Source organism: Penicillium arizonense (genome assembly GCF_001773325.1).
Source record: "Penicillium arizonense strain CBS 141311 chromosome Unknown PENARI_contig003, whole genome shotgun sequence".
NCBI lineage: Eukaryota > Fungi > Ascomycota > Eurotiomycetes > Eurotiales > Aspergillaceae > Penicillium > Penicillium arizonense.
In genome coordinates this window covers 1,289,267-1,305,972 of record NW_019173280.1, presented here as the reverse complement: position 1 = coordinate 1,305,972, position 16,706 = coordinate 1,289,267, and the positions used below count along the sequence as shown (strand labels likewise).

Genomic DNA, 16,706 nt, shown 5'->3' with positions numbered 1-16,706 from the left:
GCCTAGTTGTGTTCTCGTGGCTTACCGGTGTACGTATATATATACCTTGCCTGTGCCTATGCGATTGGATAGGCACTAGTGAGACAGCACAATGAGATAGCTAGGCCGTTTGAAAATCAAGTCTCTGCTAGTTTATTCATTCATTCCAATGAAGACACTTCTTAGAATGGGATATTTTCGATCGTATAACAGCACTCCCAAACGGTGCCATTCCTACCAGTATGACCATAATGAGATGCCATGTAATGTATTTTTATACGCTAAGTGCGCACAGCAAGGTAGGATGGGTCTTCAAATCTAGTATAGTTCATTCTTCAGTTCTCTAAAAAAATGCTACTGTTGTATACTTTGTCGAGCTTCAGCGCAGGTCTCCTGTTCGTATGTCTCGTCTCGAACGCTGTGGCCCGACGTACCCAAAGATCAAGCTTTTCGGATTAATAATAACATTGCCAAAGTTCACCTGAATATTTCCTTTCCATATAAACTAATATTTTATGTACCTACTTGGCTTAGTCTAATAGCCAAGGCGGGCCTTACTTCTATACCGGAGGGGCCATCTCATCTTCGGCTCTATGTATACCGAGGAGACGTTGTTGCGTTATGCAGACCCTTCATGACATATAACGGCCAAATCTTCGTCCTAGGGGGTAAGTATTTTACTACTGGCCCGTTGAAGCAGTTATCAGCAACTATGCATTGCTTTGATATAAAGTCGGGTAGCGAACCACGGTACTACCCTAAGACCACGGTGGTGCATAGGGGTACATCACCCCCACCTCCAGGTGCTTACACGGCTTACGTGCTGTACTTATTCCGGTAAGCATATATAGGGATTGGGTTGTCTAATTGTATGAAACGGTATATGATTCACCACGTTTTGATATGAAAGGCCGCAGTAACATCAAATATGGCCTTTGTACAACCGGTCAATAGCCAGTGCCTTACTAACCATTAATGCGGTCCGGACCCTTTGATATGCTTGATAATCTAACGCAAGTGGATGTTTTTATACTGGTTGACCACTTCTCACCGGCTGGCTTCACCATGCCCGGTGGCTTGATTATGTCCGTTGAATTCATCCCGCCCGTTGGCTGCTTCCCGCCGGTTGGTTGCTTCCCGCCGGTTTATTTCTTTGATAGGTTGGTGCCATTGACCGGTTGGCCATAGATATAGTCGGGTAACGCTGTCTCCTTGTATTCAGAGCTGTCAGGGCTGCTGGCGGGCTATCTATAACGCATGTAGATGTGCTTTCATATCCCACCCCAAGGCACTCCCGGGGCTGCCTAACTCACCGGTTGACGGGAGGTTTAACGGTAGCAGATGCCATCCCCGTCGACACATATTCCATGCCTATCGGTAGACGATATTTTCGATTCTATAAGTAAAGCGAGAGTGCAAATTTTCTAGCTTGGTTGTGAAGTAATAGATGTGGTATTTGATATTTGCATTTCTAATCGTACATATTCACCGAAGTTATGGGCTCAAACATAAGCGGCAGGAAAGGGATTCCAAGGCAAAAACGCCGTAGATGCCCCTTAGATGCCTAATCAGACAAGTAATGCTATTCGTACAGTATTCTGATCATCAGGGTCATTCAATGCTATGTATCGTGAGTGAAAAAAAACCGAATCGCTTAACGCCGAGAATGCGAGAATGAAATATCGCGAGACGATAGGCAGTTTGAGGGCATGATCCCCTTAAGGCTTGGTGTTTTGGCTTTTGCGTTTGTTGGGCCAGAGCTGCCCGCGGCAGTTGGTCTCTCCACAGAGGCATCGGACCGCCTCAGGTTCCAGCTTCTTCCGTCCCATGCCGTCTTCGGAACTGTTATCGCTGTCGTCACTGTCGTCGCTCTCCTCGGACACCGGGTTGTAATCGAAGGTCAGTTCGGTGCCGGCGGGAATGTCCCGAAGGGCGAAAAATGCAAGGGTGTACACTTTGTTATCGGCGTGGGAGGTAGTCTGCACCGGAATAATCTTGCAGTTGGGGTTGCAAGAATGATTGATGAAGCGAGTAACCGATCCAAACTTGCGCCCATCAATGACATTCATTTGTTCCTCGCTGTCATCGTCGTCGACATACCAGTCCAACGAGAAGAGGTATGATTGGTTGTGGGACCCTTCAGTAAGGTTCTCACGGTCATCGGCCTCGTCCTTAGTGATAACTTCGCCAAGGTAACGATCGATGAACTGTCCGGTAACAATCGGGTCAGGTGAACGGAGGCCTAAGCCAATTATTGTTAGTATACATAGGACGAAATAAAAGAGTTCAAGATAGGTCTTACCAAAACCTCGTGATCCGGCGTCAAAAATTTGAAGCTGAACGGTCCTTCCCTTCTGGACGACGTGGTTCCAGCATCCCTTACCATTGCAACCGCAGAGTGAGTTGCACTCCATAATCATAGCCTTACGGCTAAGGAACTCACGGGACGCCACAATTAACTTAGGGTCGGCGGAAGAAATCCCATAAGGAACGATTCGGTCTTCGCTATCCTTTTCTTGATCTAGACAGCCACATGAGGAAGTGTCACAGCTCCCAACGCAGGCACAGCCATAATTGTATTCTTTCTGAACGCGAACGACACCTGGGCGGTCAATGTAATCATTCGTGAATTCAAAGTTGTCGGCTAGCTTGGCAAGAAGTTTGGGGCTTTGCACTGCAGTGGTGACTGGTGGCCCATTGATTTGGCCGAGCTTCTTCTCAAGATTAGCTCGGATATCGGTAAGGTGCTGTTTCGAGGTAGTGGGTGAGAGGTTAAGTGGTTTGTTTGTTTTAGAGATGAAGGACAACGGGGTAGAACGGCGGTCGATTGGTGCCCGCGACTTAGGGTATGCTGCCTGAGCGACTCTCCGTTCTTCTGCGTCTATTGGGAAGATCTGCTCATTTGTTCCCTTAATTGCGTTCCGCTCCGCCACAGCATTCAGTCGCTTTTGAGTTGAAGTTGGCGAAGGAATCACCACGCTGAATTGCGACTGAGACTTGGGCATAGGTGGAGGGGTGGGTGTAGTGGGGTGAGCATGCGAGACGCGAGGTACCCGGTGCAGAAATTTGTGCGGGACATCACTGTCAGAAGCATCAGACTGCTCAGAGCTTGCTAGGCTTTTTCTCTTTGTTGGCAGTACTGGCATCCGGTGAGTTAGGGTGGCGGCTAAAGGTGCTTCAGAAATTGCATCTTCTTTAAGCTGGTTGATAGCATTTGTGCCAGGCTAGAAGCGGGTGTTAGCAAATGATCAAAACAGACGGCCTTATTTTCGCGAAGTCGATACGTGTAACGAGTGTCTTTGTTAAGATATCAAAAACTCTTGGCAGGACGGCGGGATATGTGGGGCAGAACAAAGACAAAGGGGCTTAGGACACAAAAAGGAGAAGCACTTACTGCAATGTTTTCGGTCTCATTCTCATTGTCCCCAGTCAGGTCAATGATCACCTGGTGATTAGCCGGTTGGCCAAACGGTGTGCGAGACGACATCCCGATCTCTCGAGCCCGAGAACAGGGCTGATGATAGGCCCAAAAAAGGGACAGAGACGCGTCGGGAGAAGCCCGAAAAACGATTAACGAGAGGTCCTTCCAGGCAGCAAAGGGAATAGAATAGTTGGAAGTGCAAAGTTAGAGAAACCGAGAGTTCGAAGCGTGGGGATCCTAGGCCTAGGCCAAGTATCAAACGATAGGGTAAAATTCACGCCCGGGGACGCGTAAAAATGGGCAGGTCAGAAGCTTCACGACCTTCCGGTTAAAATAAAGCAACGTTGAAGGAAATAGGACGTTTTGGTGGGATGGGAGAGAGAAAAGAAGTTTGAGGGGGTTTGAGGGTTGAAGAGGTGAAGGTTTGACGAGTCGACGGATTGATATCGCCGGCTACGGGAGACCCACCTGAATCAGCATTCCTACTAGACCCTACCCTAGCTACTAAAAGCCTCACAATAAGCTTAAATTTTGATTTAGTTTAATAGAATTTTCATTATTGAATAATAGACCAATTAAATAAGCAAAATATTCAAAAATTTCCCTCAAATCTCGAAGTTGTGGTGCCAGAGCTGGCGAGGGCCATTTTAGTTGCCGGTTTTTGATTGGGCCACAAGGGTGTCAAAAACGTGGGGACGGATTCCCCCCGAAAAGATAACAAAAAGGTGCCCATGGCCTCCTGCGGATTGTATTGATTGTCTGGTCACAACAGTAGACCTGGCTGTGACCCTCAAGAGGATCCGGACCCGGGACCCTCAATTTTACATAAACGTGTATAAATCATGATTTATAAGCTGGTTATTTCCTATTTAGGGTGGTTTATGCATGCATAATTTTCTTGGTGAGTTCAAATGGAGGGTCGCAGCCAGGTCTACGTGACAAACAGGCCACCAGCAAGCCTAAAAGGAGATCGAAATACAGAGTCAGGCGCCCGCGACCGATGGTACTAATTTTCATTGAAATAACCCTCGTCATTAAAAGCCTAAGAGAGGTTGAAGTTTAGATAACCGGAGCGGCGAGATCTTTCAAGGAGATTCTTGGCACACGATCACGTGAAATAGCGGAACCAATCACCATCGCGATATATCTATTACTCAGTATATTATATCGATTCTTTCCGGATTTAATTTGAATTCAAAAAATGTAGCTTTTCAGTTCCTCTCCTAAAATACTTTCAAATTCTTGAAAACTGCCAAAACAGTCGTTTGAGGACGAAAAGAGGAATTAATTTTTGGTCACGTGACATACGCAAGATTAGTAATGAAAAATGAGGTCATTAGCTGCGTTCTTTATAAAGGCTCTGGACGCCCTGAGAAAAGGAATAGGGTATAGCACTATAGTGCTATACCCTATTCCTACGCGCTGTTCGCGTAGGGAGTGCAGGTCAAACCTCTTTCACCTAATAACTCGAAGCTCTAAGATATAAAAGAATAAATTTCAACTGTATTCCCATTGAAATAATCTATCCTAACGATTTAGACAATCATTGGTATTGAGATCTACTGGCGTGGTTGCTTTCCGGCCTAGATACACTGACTGGTGTTGGTGTGTCCGGCCAAGGGACGCGGTCAACTGGACGGTGCAAATTCTCGCGCGCCCCCCCTTCTGCCCGGCGGCCCCCGCGGTGCTCACTGGCGGTACTCCCCGGCGGTACTCCCCCAATGATATACAGTGTGGTCCCTAGGCGTGCCTACAGCAACTTTTCTTTTGGGCCCCGACGGGTAGGTATTCCACGCCCGAATGTGAGTGTTTCTGTCTCCGTGGTTCAACAAATCTCGTGCCATTCATTTTAAGCTTACGTATGTTCACTTCGGATCTTAGAGTTCGTTGGGATTGTATTCGACTTATTTTGGTACTTAAGAGACATTGTCATGGTGCATAGACAATAGAAATGGCAGTTGACCTATATTAACGGTCTAGGACAATTCGCTGTTGATTGACTAGGACAGTTACTAACTTACCTATAATATTTCACAAATGCCAGGTTGGGGTTCTCTTAATTTCCGGCTCGAATTTTGTAGAGGCCCTAGGGCCAAATCTTGTCCGTCCTAGAGCCTGTCTACCACTTTCCTTATATCAACCTCGCCTAGTCATAAAGTCATAAAACAGCCTCCTACTTATTATCGGAACCACGCGTGTCTACAAATTGTGGAAAAAAGCCTTGAAGCCGTAAAACGTATGCAACCATTTGTACCGGTAGCGACGACATAAACTTTATGATCAATGTTCAAAAAGGCACCACACCGTCCCCCGAAGCCTGATAACAACCAACAGATGACATGGATGAACAAGGAAAAACGCTAGCATCCACAAATTCTTTTTGACTCAAGTCTAATATCCACCATGAAGACCGAAGAGCAGATCTGGGTCAACGAGTATCGGAATAGGTGAGCAGTAAGTGCAAAACACAAAACACAACATAAAACACAAACAGGGCTAATGAAGATAAATGACCTCTCCATAAAAAAATGGTAAAGGGGAAAAGGGAAAGCTAGACATGCAATAATAACAGGACAAAGCTAACGAATGCTCGTGCGGATGCGTCATGGATGGATGTAAGAAAAAATAAATCGACAAGAGGGTGTCAGAAGCACAGATACAGTCTCATCAAGCAATGCGATCTTCAGCCGAGGAATCTATACCAGATAGAACCGGCTACAGCCTCAATGCATCGAGAATCTTCTTCGCCATCTCGCGGTATTGCCACATGCCGCCAGAAACCTTCTTGAACTGAATACCATGCAATGAGAAGAGAGGAACCTTCACAATCAGAATCTCGAATCGGAGGACTAGGTTCTCTCCAGTGTCGCTCTGCACACGGGTGGTGGTTTCGCCAACGACTCGTTCGCCGACTTGGTGCTGATCCCGTGCAACAAATTCATCCGACGCGTCCGAGTTTGTGGTGAAACTGCGATCCGGTGCTGCTTGAGCCCGACGAAGTTTGGAGGACCCAGTGCGGGTGTCGTTTTGGCTTTCGTCGTGGCCAAGCAGTCCGCCGAAGCTGATGCGGCGGCGGTGTCCAGAGACTTGACCCTGCCTGTCTGGGCTAGGCGGGGCTACATCAACCACTTTGTCGAGGTCGATGCTGGGGGCGTGGCGGCAGCTGAAACCGCCCTTGATCTCGACATATTCAACGGCCAGCTGTTTCAAGACACGGATAATGTCGGCCCGAATGAGGGGCAAAGGCTTGCTGCTGGTGGTTGAAACACTGAAAAGACCCTTGAGATACACCGGTTTGGACAGATCTTCTCCTTCGTTGGCGCTCTCCAGCGCGGTACCTGCGCCAGAGATGTCTGCATCGGTCTCCTCGGGGACATTGGCCTCCCGAGTTGCTTCCCGCCGAGCCCGGCGCGCCTGGATACTTTCCCGTCGGGCGTGGCCAAGGGACATGGTGCGTGCCGTGTGTGTGCGTCCACCGGTCCTCCCACCAGCAACATCCTTCTGATTATTCGGACCAACCTGATCAGAGCCACTGGTCGAAGGTGGCTGGCGATCTGTGGCAACGTCAATTGCATCAGCATCACTCCTCCGTGCAGCTCTTCGGGTTCGGTAGTCAGCCGAATTGACACTGGCGGATCTTTCCAAGAATTTGTTGGACCTGGCGCTACGATCCGCCGAGCCAGGGGCTGTCAAAAGATCCTGCTGTTGTTGGCTGCTATTTGAAGAAACACCACCTGGGGAAGGCTCCGCCCGCCGGGTCCTTCGGACACTGAAGCCACGATTGATTGGAGATGCCGAATCGGCCGGGGGTTGGACGTTGAGTGTGGGTGTGTTGGGGGTGCTCGTCCGTTCACGTTCAACATCACGGCTGCGATCTTTGGTTCTGCGAGTGCTGAAGCGTCTCAAGAGACCAGCAGCGGTGCTTTCCTTCTTTGCTGGTGTGTCGTGATGCGATACTTGGACTGCGTGTGCTGATGGGGAAGAGGAATGAAGACCCTTCATTCCCTCTGAGACCTCGTCCTCGCCATGGGTGCGGGCCCGTGGGCGGGATCGTCTCCCTGTATCCTTGTCTCCTGGCAACTGGTACTGGTTCGTGTGGGCGGCTTCCGGGGCCTGTAAATCAGGCACTTGGACCTCACTAGGAGCCTGACGAAGACCAAGGGCTCCAGGCCGTGCCTCAGAGCGTTCCCGATCAAGCTTTTCTTTGACTAGATGGTATGTGGAGATCAGGGGACTGTAAGCGTTCAAGGGGTCATTTCCCAGCTGCACCGCCTCAGCCGAAGGTGCGGAGAGAGTATCGCGACTGGCTGCAGAGTTTCGTCGTTTGTAGAAATCGAATACTCCGCGTTTGCGCTCCGCATAGTTGGGGGCGGGTTGTTGTTCACGGAAGTTGAGCCTAAGAGCGTGCTGGTAGTCCTCCGACTCCAAGACCTTGGTTAACTGGGATTTAATATATTCTGGAGAGCCGAAATCGAAGCCAGTCATCTTTTCGATAACTTCTTGGTCCAGGGGCAACTGCAAAGGCTCGCGGTGGGGGAGGTAATTCTCTGGAGGGGAGTTGAAACCCTTGTTCATCCAGGGATGGGTCATGATTTCGGCCAAACTGGCGCGCTGCTTCGGGTCGGTGACTAACATGCGGGAGATGATGTGGCGGCATTCTGCGAGATATGGTTAGCGAGGAGAGCAAGTGAAGGACGCATTTCGAGCTTTACTAACCTGCAGTGAGACCTGGAGGATATTCCACGACACCTTTCTTGATTTTGGCATGCAGCTGGGGCATGCTTTGATCGTCGAAAGGCACCTTTCCGCAAACCAAGACATAAAGCACAATGCCAAAGCTCCACACGTCCACCTCCGGGCCGGTGTATTGTCTGGCCTGAAGCAATTCTGGGGCTGCGAAATACAGACTGCCGCAGAACGTCTTCAAGAGACTTCGCGGGGAGAAAAGGTTACTGAGGCCGAAATCAATGATTTTGATATCACCGGTCTTGCTGATCAGAATGTTCTCAATCTTCAAATCGCGATGCACGATGCTGTTGCGGTGGCAATAATCTAATGCGCTGGCGATCTGGCGTGCGAACTTCCGCGCCTGCTTCTCCTTCAATTTGCCGTGGGAGATAATGTAATCCAGCATCTGGCCACCATTGACATATTCAAAGAGCATGTACCAGTGGTATGATGTTCGAACCACGTCCCGCATCCCGCAGATGTATGGGTGGTTCACCAGGCTGACAATTGCGGCCTCTCTAGCAGTTCGAATCTCCTTAGAGCGGTCGGCTCTTTCTGTTTCGCGGCTAGTGCGGTGTTCCTCTGTCGAGAGTCGTGGGACGATTTTGACGGCAACCTGCGACCGATGTCAGTACTGCGTTGATGATTGAAACTTGCTAAATTGGATGCACATACCTGTTCTCCAGTTTCGGTATTTTTCGCTAATTTGACCTTGCCCATACTTCCGGCACCTATCGTTTTACCGAGAGCCCACTGCCCCGTTGGCGTTGTGATCGTGGTCCGACGCCGAGGCGCCGCGGCAGCTGCGGGGGCATTTGTTCCGGTCGCAGGCTGCGTCGGCTCCTGGGTAGCAGCAGCCGGTGACATATCGGAACTATCTCTTTGACGTTGCGATGACGGTTGTCTCTGGTGCCTTCGGGTAGTTTCGGTTCGAGCAGTTGAGGGGCGTTCCTGAGACCGTTCTGAGGACGCTTCCCGGCGAGAGGGCATCCGCGCGACATTGGATGCCTCAAAGTCGCGACGAGCTACGCTGTCCAGTGCAGCATGATTCGAGGGAGGACGTCGGTCATGGGATGCGGTTTTCGAATGCGAGTACTGGGTTTGTGCAGGGGGCTGGGATGTGTTGGATGGACGGACCGCTACACTCCGTGTCCGATGGGGAAGATCCGATGGCGCTCGGGATGGGCGAGATGAGGTCGAATGGCTTCGGACCACCGTCGGTACTTTAGGTGTCGGAGCAGACATCGTGGGTGATCAAAGTTGAGCGGTTGGAGCGGTCAAAGGAATGAGCGGGGGAGCAAAGAGAAGCCGCAGCCAGGGCTCGGGGCCCAAGCACAAGGATGACTTCAAGTGTAGAGAGGGAAGTTGGAATGCAAATGCGAAGATGAAAAGGGAAGAGAGAGAAGAAGAGACGAGGATGGAGATGGGGGGAAGAAGTGGGTTGGATTGCGGAGATGGCCCTTCGGTAACTAAGCTCTCAAGTTGATACCCAAATTATGTCTGAGGCTGGGTTCCACGGGAAAATCGCCCCTTTTTTTTTAATGCGATACTAAAGTATTTTCTTGTTTACTTTTCAGGGACTCTCCAGGCTACCACTTAGGTACATTTAGCCATGTGCTCCAGTGTCCACGTAACCACCAAGCTACACATGTGGGAGCCCCAGACTGTTTGTCATCCACACGTGATCTGAACTATAAATATCCGAGAAGTATACAAACACTACAATCGTTATTTTAGTATATAGAGCACCTTGCAAATTCGAATTAGTCTTAACAACATGCGGGGTGACTTTCTCCAAGGCACTACCCAAGTAATACAAATACTACGCTTTCTCCAAGGCGGTTAGGGAGAGGGACTGCCGATTTGTCGAAAGAGAGCGTCGCCTATCTGATATTCTGCGTGACTACTGGGCTATTTGATCATATCATCAACCATATAGAATTCACGTCTAATTGAATGTAATAGTCAAGTGAATCCTCAAACAACTGGTTCAAAATCACATAATGGGGTCGGATCCCCGTAGGGAAAAGTGTCAATGGTCAGGATTCAAAGGCTCAACGGGACCATTTACAGGTGACAAAAGCAATTACAGAGAGTCCTTGCCATAAAACCCCAGCTATCCTATAATTTCGTAAAAGTCTGAGCAGGGGTATCCCGGTCGGATCTGAGAGCCCTACCAATACCAGACAAACGCACCACCCTACGCATAGAGGAAGTGTCGGTACCGTGAGATACTCCACCCATTTGTCTCAGAGATATCAGAGCCACTGTGGTCATGAAGCGCATGGAACAAGGAGGTAATCGGGAATTGAAATTGAATGGGCCACACCAATGCAGCAGGCCTCGAATCGTAAGCGTAACGATTTCGATGGGGAAAGCTTAGGCTCACCAAACCAGAAACCGACGAAACACGCCAGCCAATGACATACCGACTAGCTGATTGCTCATGGTAAACAGAAGCCGAAAGCCCCACGTAATCTTCAGGTTGTCAAATGCTGTAGAATGTGTCACTTAATGGAGACATCTAGTGAACAAAGAATGCGCTTACGATTTGCTTATAGTGGCATGAGAGCATCGGTAGAATAAGCCTAACCACGCGACACGCTGTATGCTGGTTAATGATGGGCTTAAGCAAATGAGAGCTTCCTACTTACTTTGCCATGATCTAAAAACATGAGATCAGGTCTTTCACGACGAGGGAATCATGACCTAAGGAGTTACTGTGACGACTACATGTTCTTTGATTGTGAAGTGGCCAGGGTTCAGCGTCTATTGAAAACCGAGTGTATTGAATATCTTGATAGGCATCGTCTTGGCCTAGAAACAACCGATTGGAAGACTAGCAACTGCCCTACAAGGGCTGAGAACGATATGGCAGGGCTCCTATTACAAAATCAGCATATGCCATTGTCTTTCAAGATTGATACCAAAATCAGATTCTACCACATGTTCAGAAACATATTAAGGCCAATTCCGTAGTCGTGAATAGCAGTCCTAGGATCCAAGGCACTTTGTTTGAAATCTCTCCGCCATCTGTGTTGCGTACTGCCGCACGAACAGGCTCATATTGAGAGTCCTGCGCAATGGTTTTCTCAATCTCGAGGGCCTTTTCCTTGTCTTTCGCCTCGATAGCATGGTGAATTGCTTCCAGGTGGATTGTATCCAGCTTTTATTGAGGCAGATTCGGTCCCACTGATGGGCGAGCTCAACCTTGTGTAGCTGTTCGACGGGATCCCCATTTGGAGTCTCGGGCTCTGGCAGCTCTAGGCCCGCAACAATAAAGCCCTTGGAAGGTATATTGCAAGGATCTAGTTAGTGCCTTTCGAGTCCGAATATGCAATTCTGATACTTACACGTAGAATGATGAAATGTGAAGGAGCTCAAAGGAAAGTCATACAAACAGCGATACAGTAGAATTCGAAAACAGTTTACCCCTTAGTGACACACACTTTCTTTCTCGGCTCGTACCCGAAACGGGTACAGTCTCTATTTAGCTAAGTGGTAAATTAACATCCATTCAGAAACTACTTTTACTTACAGCTAGTCTAGAATAAGCTAAGCCCCGTTTTGGGTACGAGCCGAGAAACGAAGCGTGTGTGCCTAATAGGGTAAACTGTTTTCGAACTCTGCTGTACATATTTTCACTAATCCCTCTGACGCTTCACGATTCCTAAGTGGTTTCGCAAAATTCAACCTACATTATATGTTGAGAGATTATGTGATAGGATCTAGGGTAGATAGTTTTTTATGTTCTACTCTCTTCTCTCTCTCCCTCTCTCCCTATCCTCCGTCCTATTTTTTTTTTTCCGAGCCTCAATTAGCACAACTAGTTTTCTCTCTATTTCTTACTTCTTTGTAGTCTCTAGAATATACCTGCCTCCCTACCATAGGTTTCACATATAACCACCATCTCTCTTCCCAAAACATCGAGAAACAATTTCCTTGATTTTTTCTAGATAACGTTCTTCAGTGGTCAGTGTAAAGGACGCTTACTTTTTGACCACTTATCACCCATCGGAAAGCACCGTACGGCAGCTCCGCACCCAATTGTGTAGCCATAAGCCCCTAGAATAAATAATCTTTGCGTGGCGTATTATAGACATCGTCTAAGTTTTCGGGACCCAAAGCAGCTTGCAAAATATTTTGCCGGCGTTCAAGATTGTTTCTTTGGTGTCACAATTATTCGATCCGAATTCCTTGAGACATTGTGTTAGTAAATCTTTCAAACTTGAGGCAGCAACGGATGATAACGAAAGCAAGAATATGCTTATGAGAAAGTGCATACTTCGTGGTAGCTTTCAGTGATTTTTTAGTTAATCTCTTGGATGTGACTGAATTAAAATCTCTTACCGTGTGGTAGGTGAATAATAGTCTCTTTATACAATGCCAATGTTGACCTCTATTGAAGGATATAGCTAGCCTTCTTATACGCGGTGCGGTTATGACCACGTCAACAGAATTTCCATAAAATCCATCTCTTTCGTAGTATCAGTTAGGGATACTTTTGCGGCATTAGTAGCATATTTTATCATTCCACAATACTAATTATTTTACTACGTAATAACGTCGTACGAGTACCCTTTTGGACGATAACTATAGGTTCCCGCTTTTGCCGACCAATTAACAGTGGGAAGACTCTATAATAATCTCGTGATACATCAAACCTCCTCTGAAATTCTCAAAATCAAATTGTGAGAAGATCGACCAGGTACTAGACGATGTCTTCTGTAATGAGCTTAGCGCTACCTCGATTATAGAAACAGACGTAAGGATTGAGGAACTTGTTTATAGACTAAAACCTAGTGTGATAGTTATTAGGGTATCCGGGGCTCGGGTAAGCAAGTCGGACAACGAGTGAGAAGAACTTGTTTGGATTCCATGGAGTGAACTCTGGATCTGCTAGAGAAAGATACTAGCTAAAGACAGGATGAAAAATCACAACACGGGGACTTGCTACCTCGCAGCCGGGAATAAGATACAAAGGCATGCGTATAATTAAATACCCTTTGGGGAGCTTTCCACATGTTCTATCTCCTTCTTGTTCGATTCAGCCTCCTTCCGCAATTCCGCCACAGCCGTCATGCTGGCATCGTCGCCGTCGAAAACAACCGCAATCTCCTCGAGTGAGTATCCCCGGGTCTCAGGATATGTGAAGTAGATGGTACCCATAATAACCAGCAGCAGACAGATATATATGATGTAATATTTCCAGGCAATGGAGTCCAGTGCGATGGGATTGACAAACTGATTGAAGAGCAAGGCCAGATATGTGCTGACCGAAGTCAAAGCGACACCCTTGGCGCGTAGTGCGAACGGCCAGATTTCCGCAGGATATGCCATGACTAGGGGTGTAAAGGCGATGTCGTAGCCGCCGTAATAGAGAAAGAGGAAGGGGATCACTGCGGTGCCAACGCTACTCACATGACTGTGGGCAAAGGTCGCTGAGAGGCCTGTAATGATAATGTAGCTCACAAGCATGATGCAGGTGGACAATAGGAAGAGTGTGCGACGCCCGGCGACGTCGACCAGCATAGAGCCAACCACGGCCATGACAAGATTCCACACCTGAAGGAATCCATTGATGAGAGTTTGTTGCGTGACCGAAGTGATGCCGATTGTCTTGAGGATAAGGGTGAGGTAGTAGGAGACGATGCCACTGGTTAGAGGAGAGCATTAGCAAGAACCAAACCAAGAATGAGAGAGACGCTTCGCTTTCTTGTCAGTGACATACATTCCATTCCACTGGGCAAAAGTTCCTAGGGTAAGACTGATAAACAATCGGTGCCGATTACCCTTGGTCCGAAGCATATCGAGCCAGGATGTGGAATTCTTGCTTTCCCGTTCCATGATGATCGATCTGGTAATTTCATCCATTTGAAAGGCAACGAGTGGTGCAGCCTCATCCCCACCCGCATGGTACTTGACGAGAAAAGAGCGGGCCTCTTCGTGGCGGTCTTGACTGATCATCCAGCGGGGGGACTCGGGACACAGGACTACCACAGGGAGTGCCAGCAAGGGAAATACAATCTGACACAAGGAGGGGACTTTCCACGCCCACATCGAATTTATGTTCCGGCAACCAAACACCAGCCACGCGGAGAGTGTGGAGCCAATGTAGTATTGGCAATGGTACATCGCAGTGAGTCTGGAACGGTGCGTGGGGTAGGCAATCTCGGCGAGGAGGATGATGGCAGCTTGGAACCAGCCGCCGGCGATCCCGATAAAGAAACGAGACGCAATAAACATTGCTGGACTATGCGCGCCAACTTGAATACCAACGCCGAGAAAGAGGAAGAAATAGCCCACCAACACGCACGGCTTGCGGCCAAACTTGTTGGCTCCCCAGGCTTGAATAGGTAAACCCAGCATCGACCCCAGGGACTGTATAGCGCTGATAAATCCAAGCCAGGCCCCCGAGGGCGTTTCCATGAAGTCTACCCATGACGACAAGGACTGCAAACCAGTCATCAGCGAGCTGTCATAGCCCACCGTGCTAGAAAAAAGCAGCAGACCGCCGATCAAGCAGTTCAGCTTGATCAAATGCGGTACTTGCCACCAATGCTTTTGATCGGGTGGGAGGACCTAGCCAGTGTTAGTTCAGGATCAGGCTGTGACATGAGCAGAAAGAATGAGAGGGCACCCACCGCGCGAAGGCCGTTTCCCATCACATTCCTATGAGTATCCTTGGTCATCGTGAGCGATTCGGTGCGGTAATGTGGTCGAGCTTTTTTCAAGCGCAGATGAAAGGAATTGAGCAGCCATCATCTCCTCGGGATCAACGAGATTTTGTACTCCAAGGTTCAATGAACAGGTAAATTACGAAACTGGGGGCGTGACCGTAGGCCTCCAGGGCTGTCTCGACAAACCCCAGATTCTGTCAGTGGGAAGCGAGCTGTCCTGTGGGGTAATCCCGCAAAGCCGAATCATCCACTGCCGAAGAAAAAGCCAAAAAAGGGAAACGGGGAGTGTCGGGGATACAAAAAGCCATGGCGGCCTGACTCGTACCCACTCCATCCATCCATCGGCCAGTCTGTGGCTTGGATGAACGCCTCGTTAATTTATCTCTTCACATAATAGTCTGAATAAACTTTGCGCTGTGTGGTTCAACAGAAGCTTTGCAAGCCCCCAGGGCAGGAAATAGCCGCGCAGATTATGCATTGTAGGGAAATTTCAGCCGCTTTTCTTCCCCATCGCAGTTGATTTTCAGCTCCAGATCAACTGCCAAGCATTTCAATATCACGCGATTTTTAGAAAGCTTCTATGAAAGCCCTTCGTTTCATATACAAAAGTAAAATTCTGGAATTTATGGATATATGAATTTATGAATCGCAAGTCGGACACGGTGGAAATTATTGAACTCATTTTGAAGCCTGGCCAACACCCCTAGCGCGGATGCCATCCATCAGGGCGAGCACCCGGAGCGTCTCGTCCCAGGGCATGGTGGCATTTTCCACTCGCCCCGCGACAATATCGTTTGCCACCGCGTCGGCTTCATAGAAGAATCCTTTCCCCACCTTCGGGGGAGCATCATAAATCTGGCGCTCTGCAGCAGCGTCATTGAAAACGACCGTAAACCGGCGTGGCAGAGACGGAGCAATTCCTTCGATGAAAACAGTGCCTTTCGATCCCTCGATCCGAGCGAACACTGGGTCCGACTTGGCTTTCATGGACGACGTGAGAATACCCTGGCGACCGTTCTGTGGGTAGTGCAGCACAATCGAGGTTGTAACGTCAATACCCTCGCTGATACTCTGCGCCGAAAACACCTGTGGGGTCAAGGCTGCGCTGGCGATGCCCTCGTCCAGTCCCAGCAATCCCCATGTCAGGGAATACACCCCGATATCGAGCAGAGTTCCTGCTCCCAATGCCGGGTCCTTCAGACGCGAAGTAGCAGGCAAGCTGTCAAGATCCATGAGCATACCAAAGTCACAGAATACGCGATGCACATCACCGATCCTCTTCTCTTGATGGACCAATCGTAGAAGTTGCTCAGTCAATGGCATGAATCGGGTCCACATCGCTACGTAGAGATTTAGTAGAGCCATCCGTGAAGACATAAAGTGGAAGTGAACATGCGCCTTACCTTCCATCACAAAAACTCCCTTCTTCTTGGCTGCATCAAAAACTTCCTGCGCCTCCTGCTCGTTCAAGGTAAAGGGCTTCTCGCAAAGAACATGCTTCCTATGGCTGATCGCTTTCAGACAGGCGTCTTTGTGGAACGCGTGTGGGATTCCAATATAGACAATATCAACCTCCGGGTCTGCATAGACCGCATCATAGCTGCCGTAGATAGATGGAGTTGCGTCACCCCCAAACTTTTGGGCGAATGCCCGACCCTTTTCCTCCGAGGATGATCCGATCGCTTGAATGATATGCTTTGCGGTCGCGTCTGCCCGTGGGACAACCATGTCACTCACAAACCAGGATGAAATGAGGCCAGTTCCTAGAATGCATCAGACATTGTACTAGACATTACTGAAATCTGGGATTGTACCAATGATGCCCCATCGGAGGATCGGCTTTTGCAGTTCATGCGACATAGTGTGATATAACATATATCAAAAGAGTACTTGAAGAT

The 16,706-nt window shown here is 48.7% G+C and overlaps 4 protein-coding genes across 4 annotated transcripts, besides 4 other annotated features; all 4 read right to left on the bottom strand.

Moving 5' to 3' along the window:
• The first annotated feature begins 1,044 nt into the window (after positions 1-1,044).
• Positions 1,045-1,104: a sequence feature (Short protein (PENARI_c003G06789, OGE56701.1) was converted to a misc_feature.).
• A 63-nt stretch (positions 1,105-1,167) lies between these two features.
• Positions 1,168-1,173: a sequence feature (Short protein (PENARI_c003G06789, OGE56701.1) was converted to a misc_feature.).
• A 524-nt stretch (positions 1,174-1,697) lies between these two features.
• Positions 1,698-3,466, bottom strand: clrD (uncharacterized protein; the record flags this gene model as incomplete). The annotated part of the gene is made up of 3 exons (XM_022628459.1): positions 1,698-2,221; positions 2,282-3,203; positions 3,374-3,466. The coding sequence occupies 3 exons, from the start codon at positions 3,464-3,466 to the stop codon at positions 1,698-1,700; spliced, it is 1,539 nt and encodes a 512-aa protein (XP_022491946.1).
• A 2,337-nt stretch (positions 3,467-5,803) lies between these two features.
• Positions 5,804-5,847: a sequence feature (Short protein (PENARI_c003G00946, OGE56110.1) was converted to a misc_feature.).
• A 58-nt stretch (positions 5,848-5,905) lies between these two features.
• Positions 5,906-5,909: a sequence feature (Short protein (PENARI_c003G00946, OGE56110.1) was converted to a misc_feature.).
• A 206-nt stretch (positions 5,910-6,115) lies between these two features.
• On the bottom strand, positions 6,116-9,373 carry kin1 (putative serine/threonine protein kinase Kin1; the record flags this gene model as incomplete). The annotated part of the gene is made up of 3 exons (XM_022628081.1): positions 6,116-8,058; positions 8,117-8,744; positions 8,804-9,373. 3 exons carry the CDS (start codon positions 9,371-9,373, stop codon positions 6,116-6,118), a joined length of 3,141 nt encoding a protein of 1,046 aa, XP_022491543.1.
• A 3,750-nt stretch (positions 9,374-13,123) lies between these two features.
• Positions 13,124-14,820, bottom strand: PENARI_c003G12197 (uncharacterized protein; the record flags this gene model as incomplete). Its single annotated transcript, XM_022628843.1, has 3 exons — positions 13,124-13,784; positions 13,860-14,710; positions 14,773-14,820. 3 exons carry the CDS (start codon positions 14,818-14,820, stop codon positions 13,124-13,126), a joined length of 1,560 nt encoding a protein of 519 aa, XP_022491753.1.
• A 666-nt stretch (positions 14,821-15,486) lies between these two features.
• On the bottom strand, positions 15,487-16,668 carry PENARI_c003G06071 (Gfo/Idh/MocA family protein; the record flags this gene model as incomplete). Its single annotated transcript, XM_022628421.1, has 3 exons — positions 15,487-16,148; positions 16,212-16,571; positions 16,623-16,668. The coding sequence occupies 3 exons, from the start codon at positions 16,666-16,668 to the stop codon at positions 15,487-15,489; spliced, it is 1,068 nt and encodes a 355-aa protein (XP_022491825.1).
• Between the last annotated feature and the right edge of the window lie 38 nt (positions 16,669-16,706).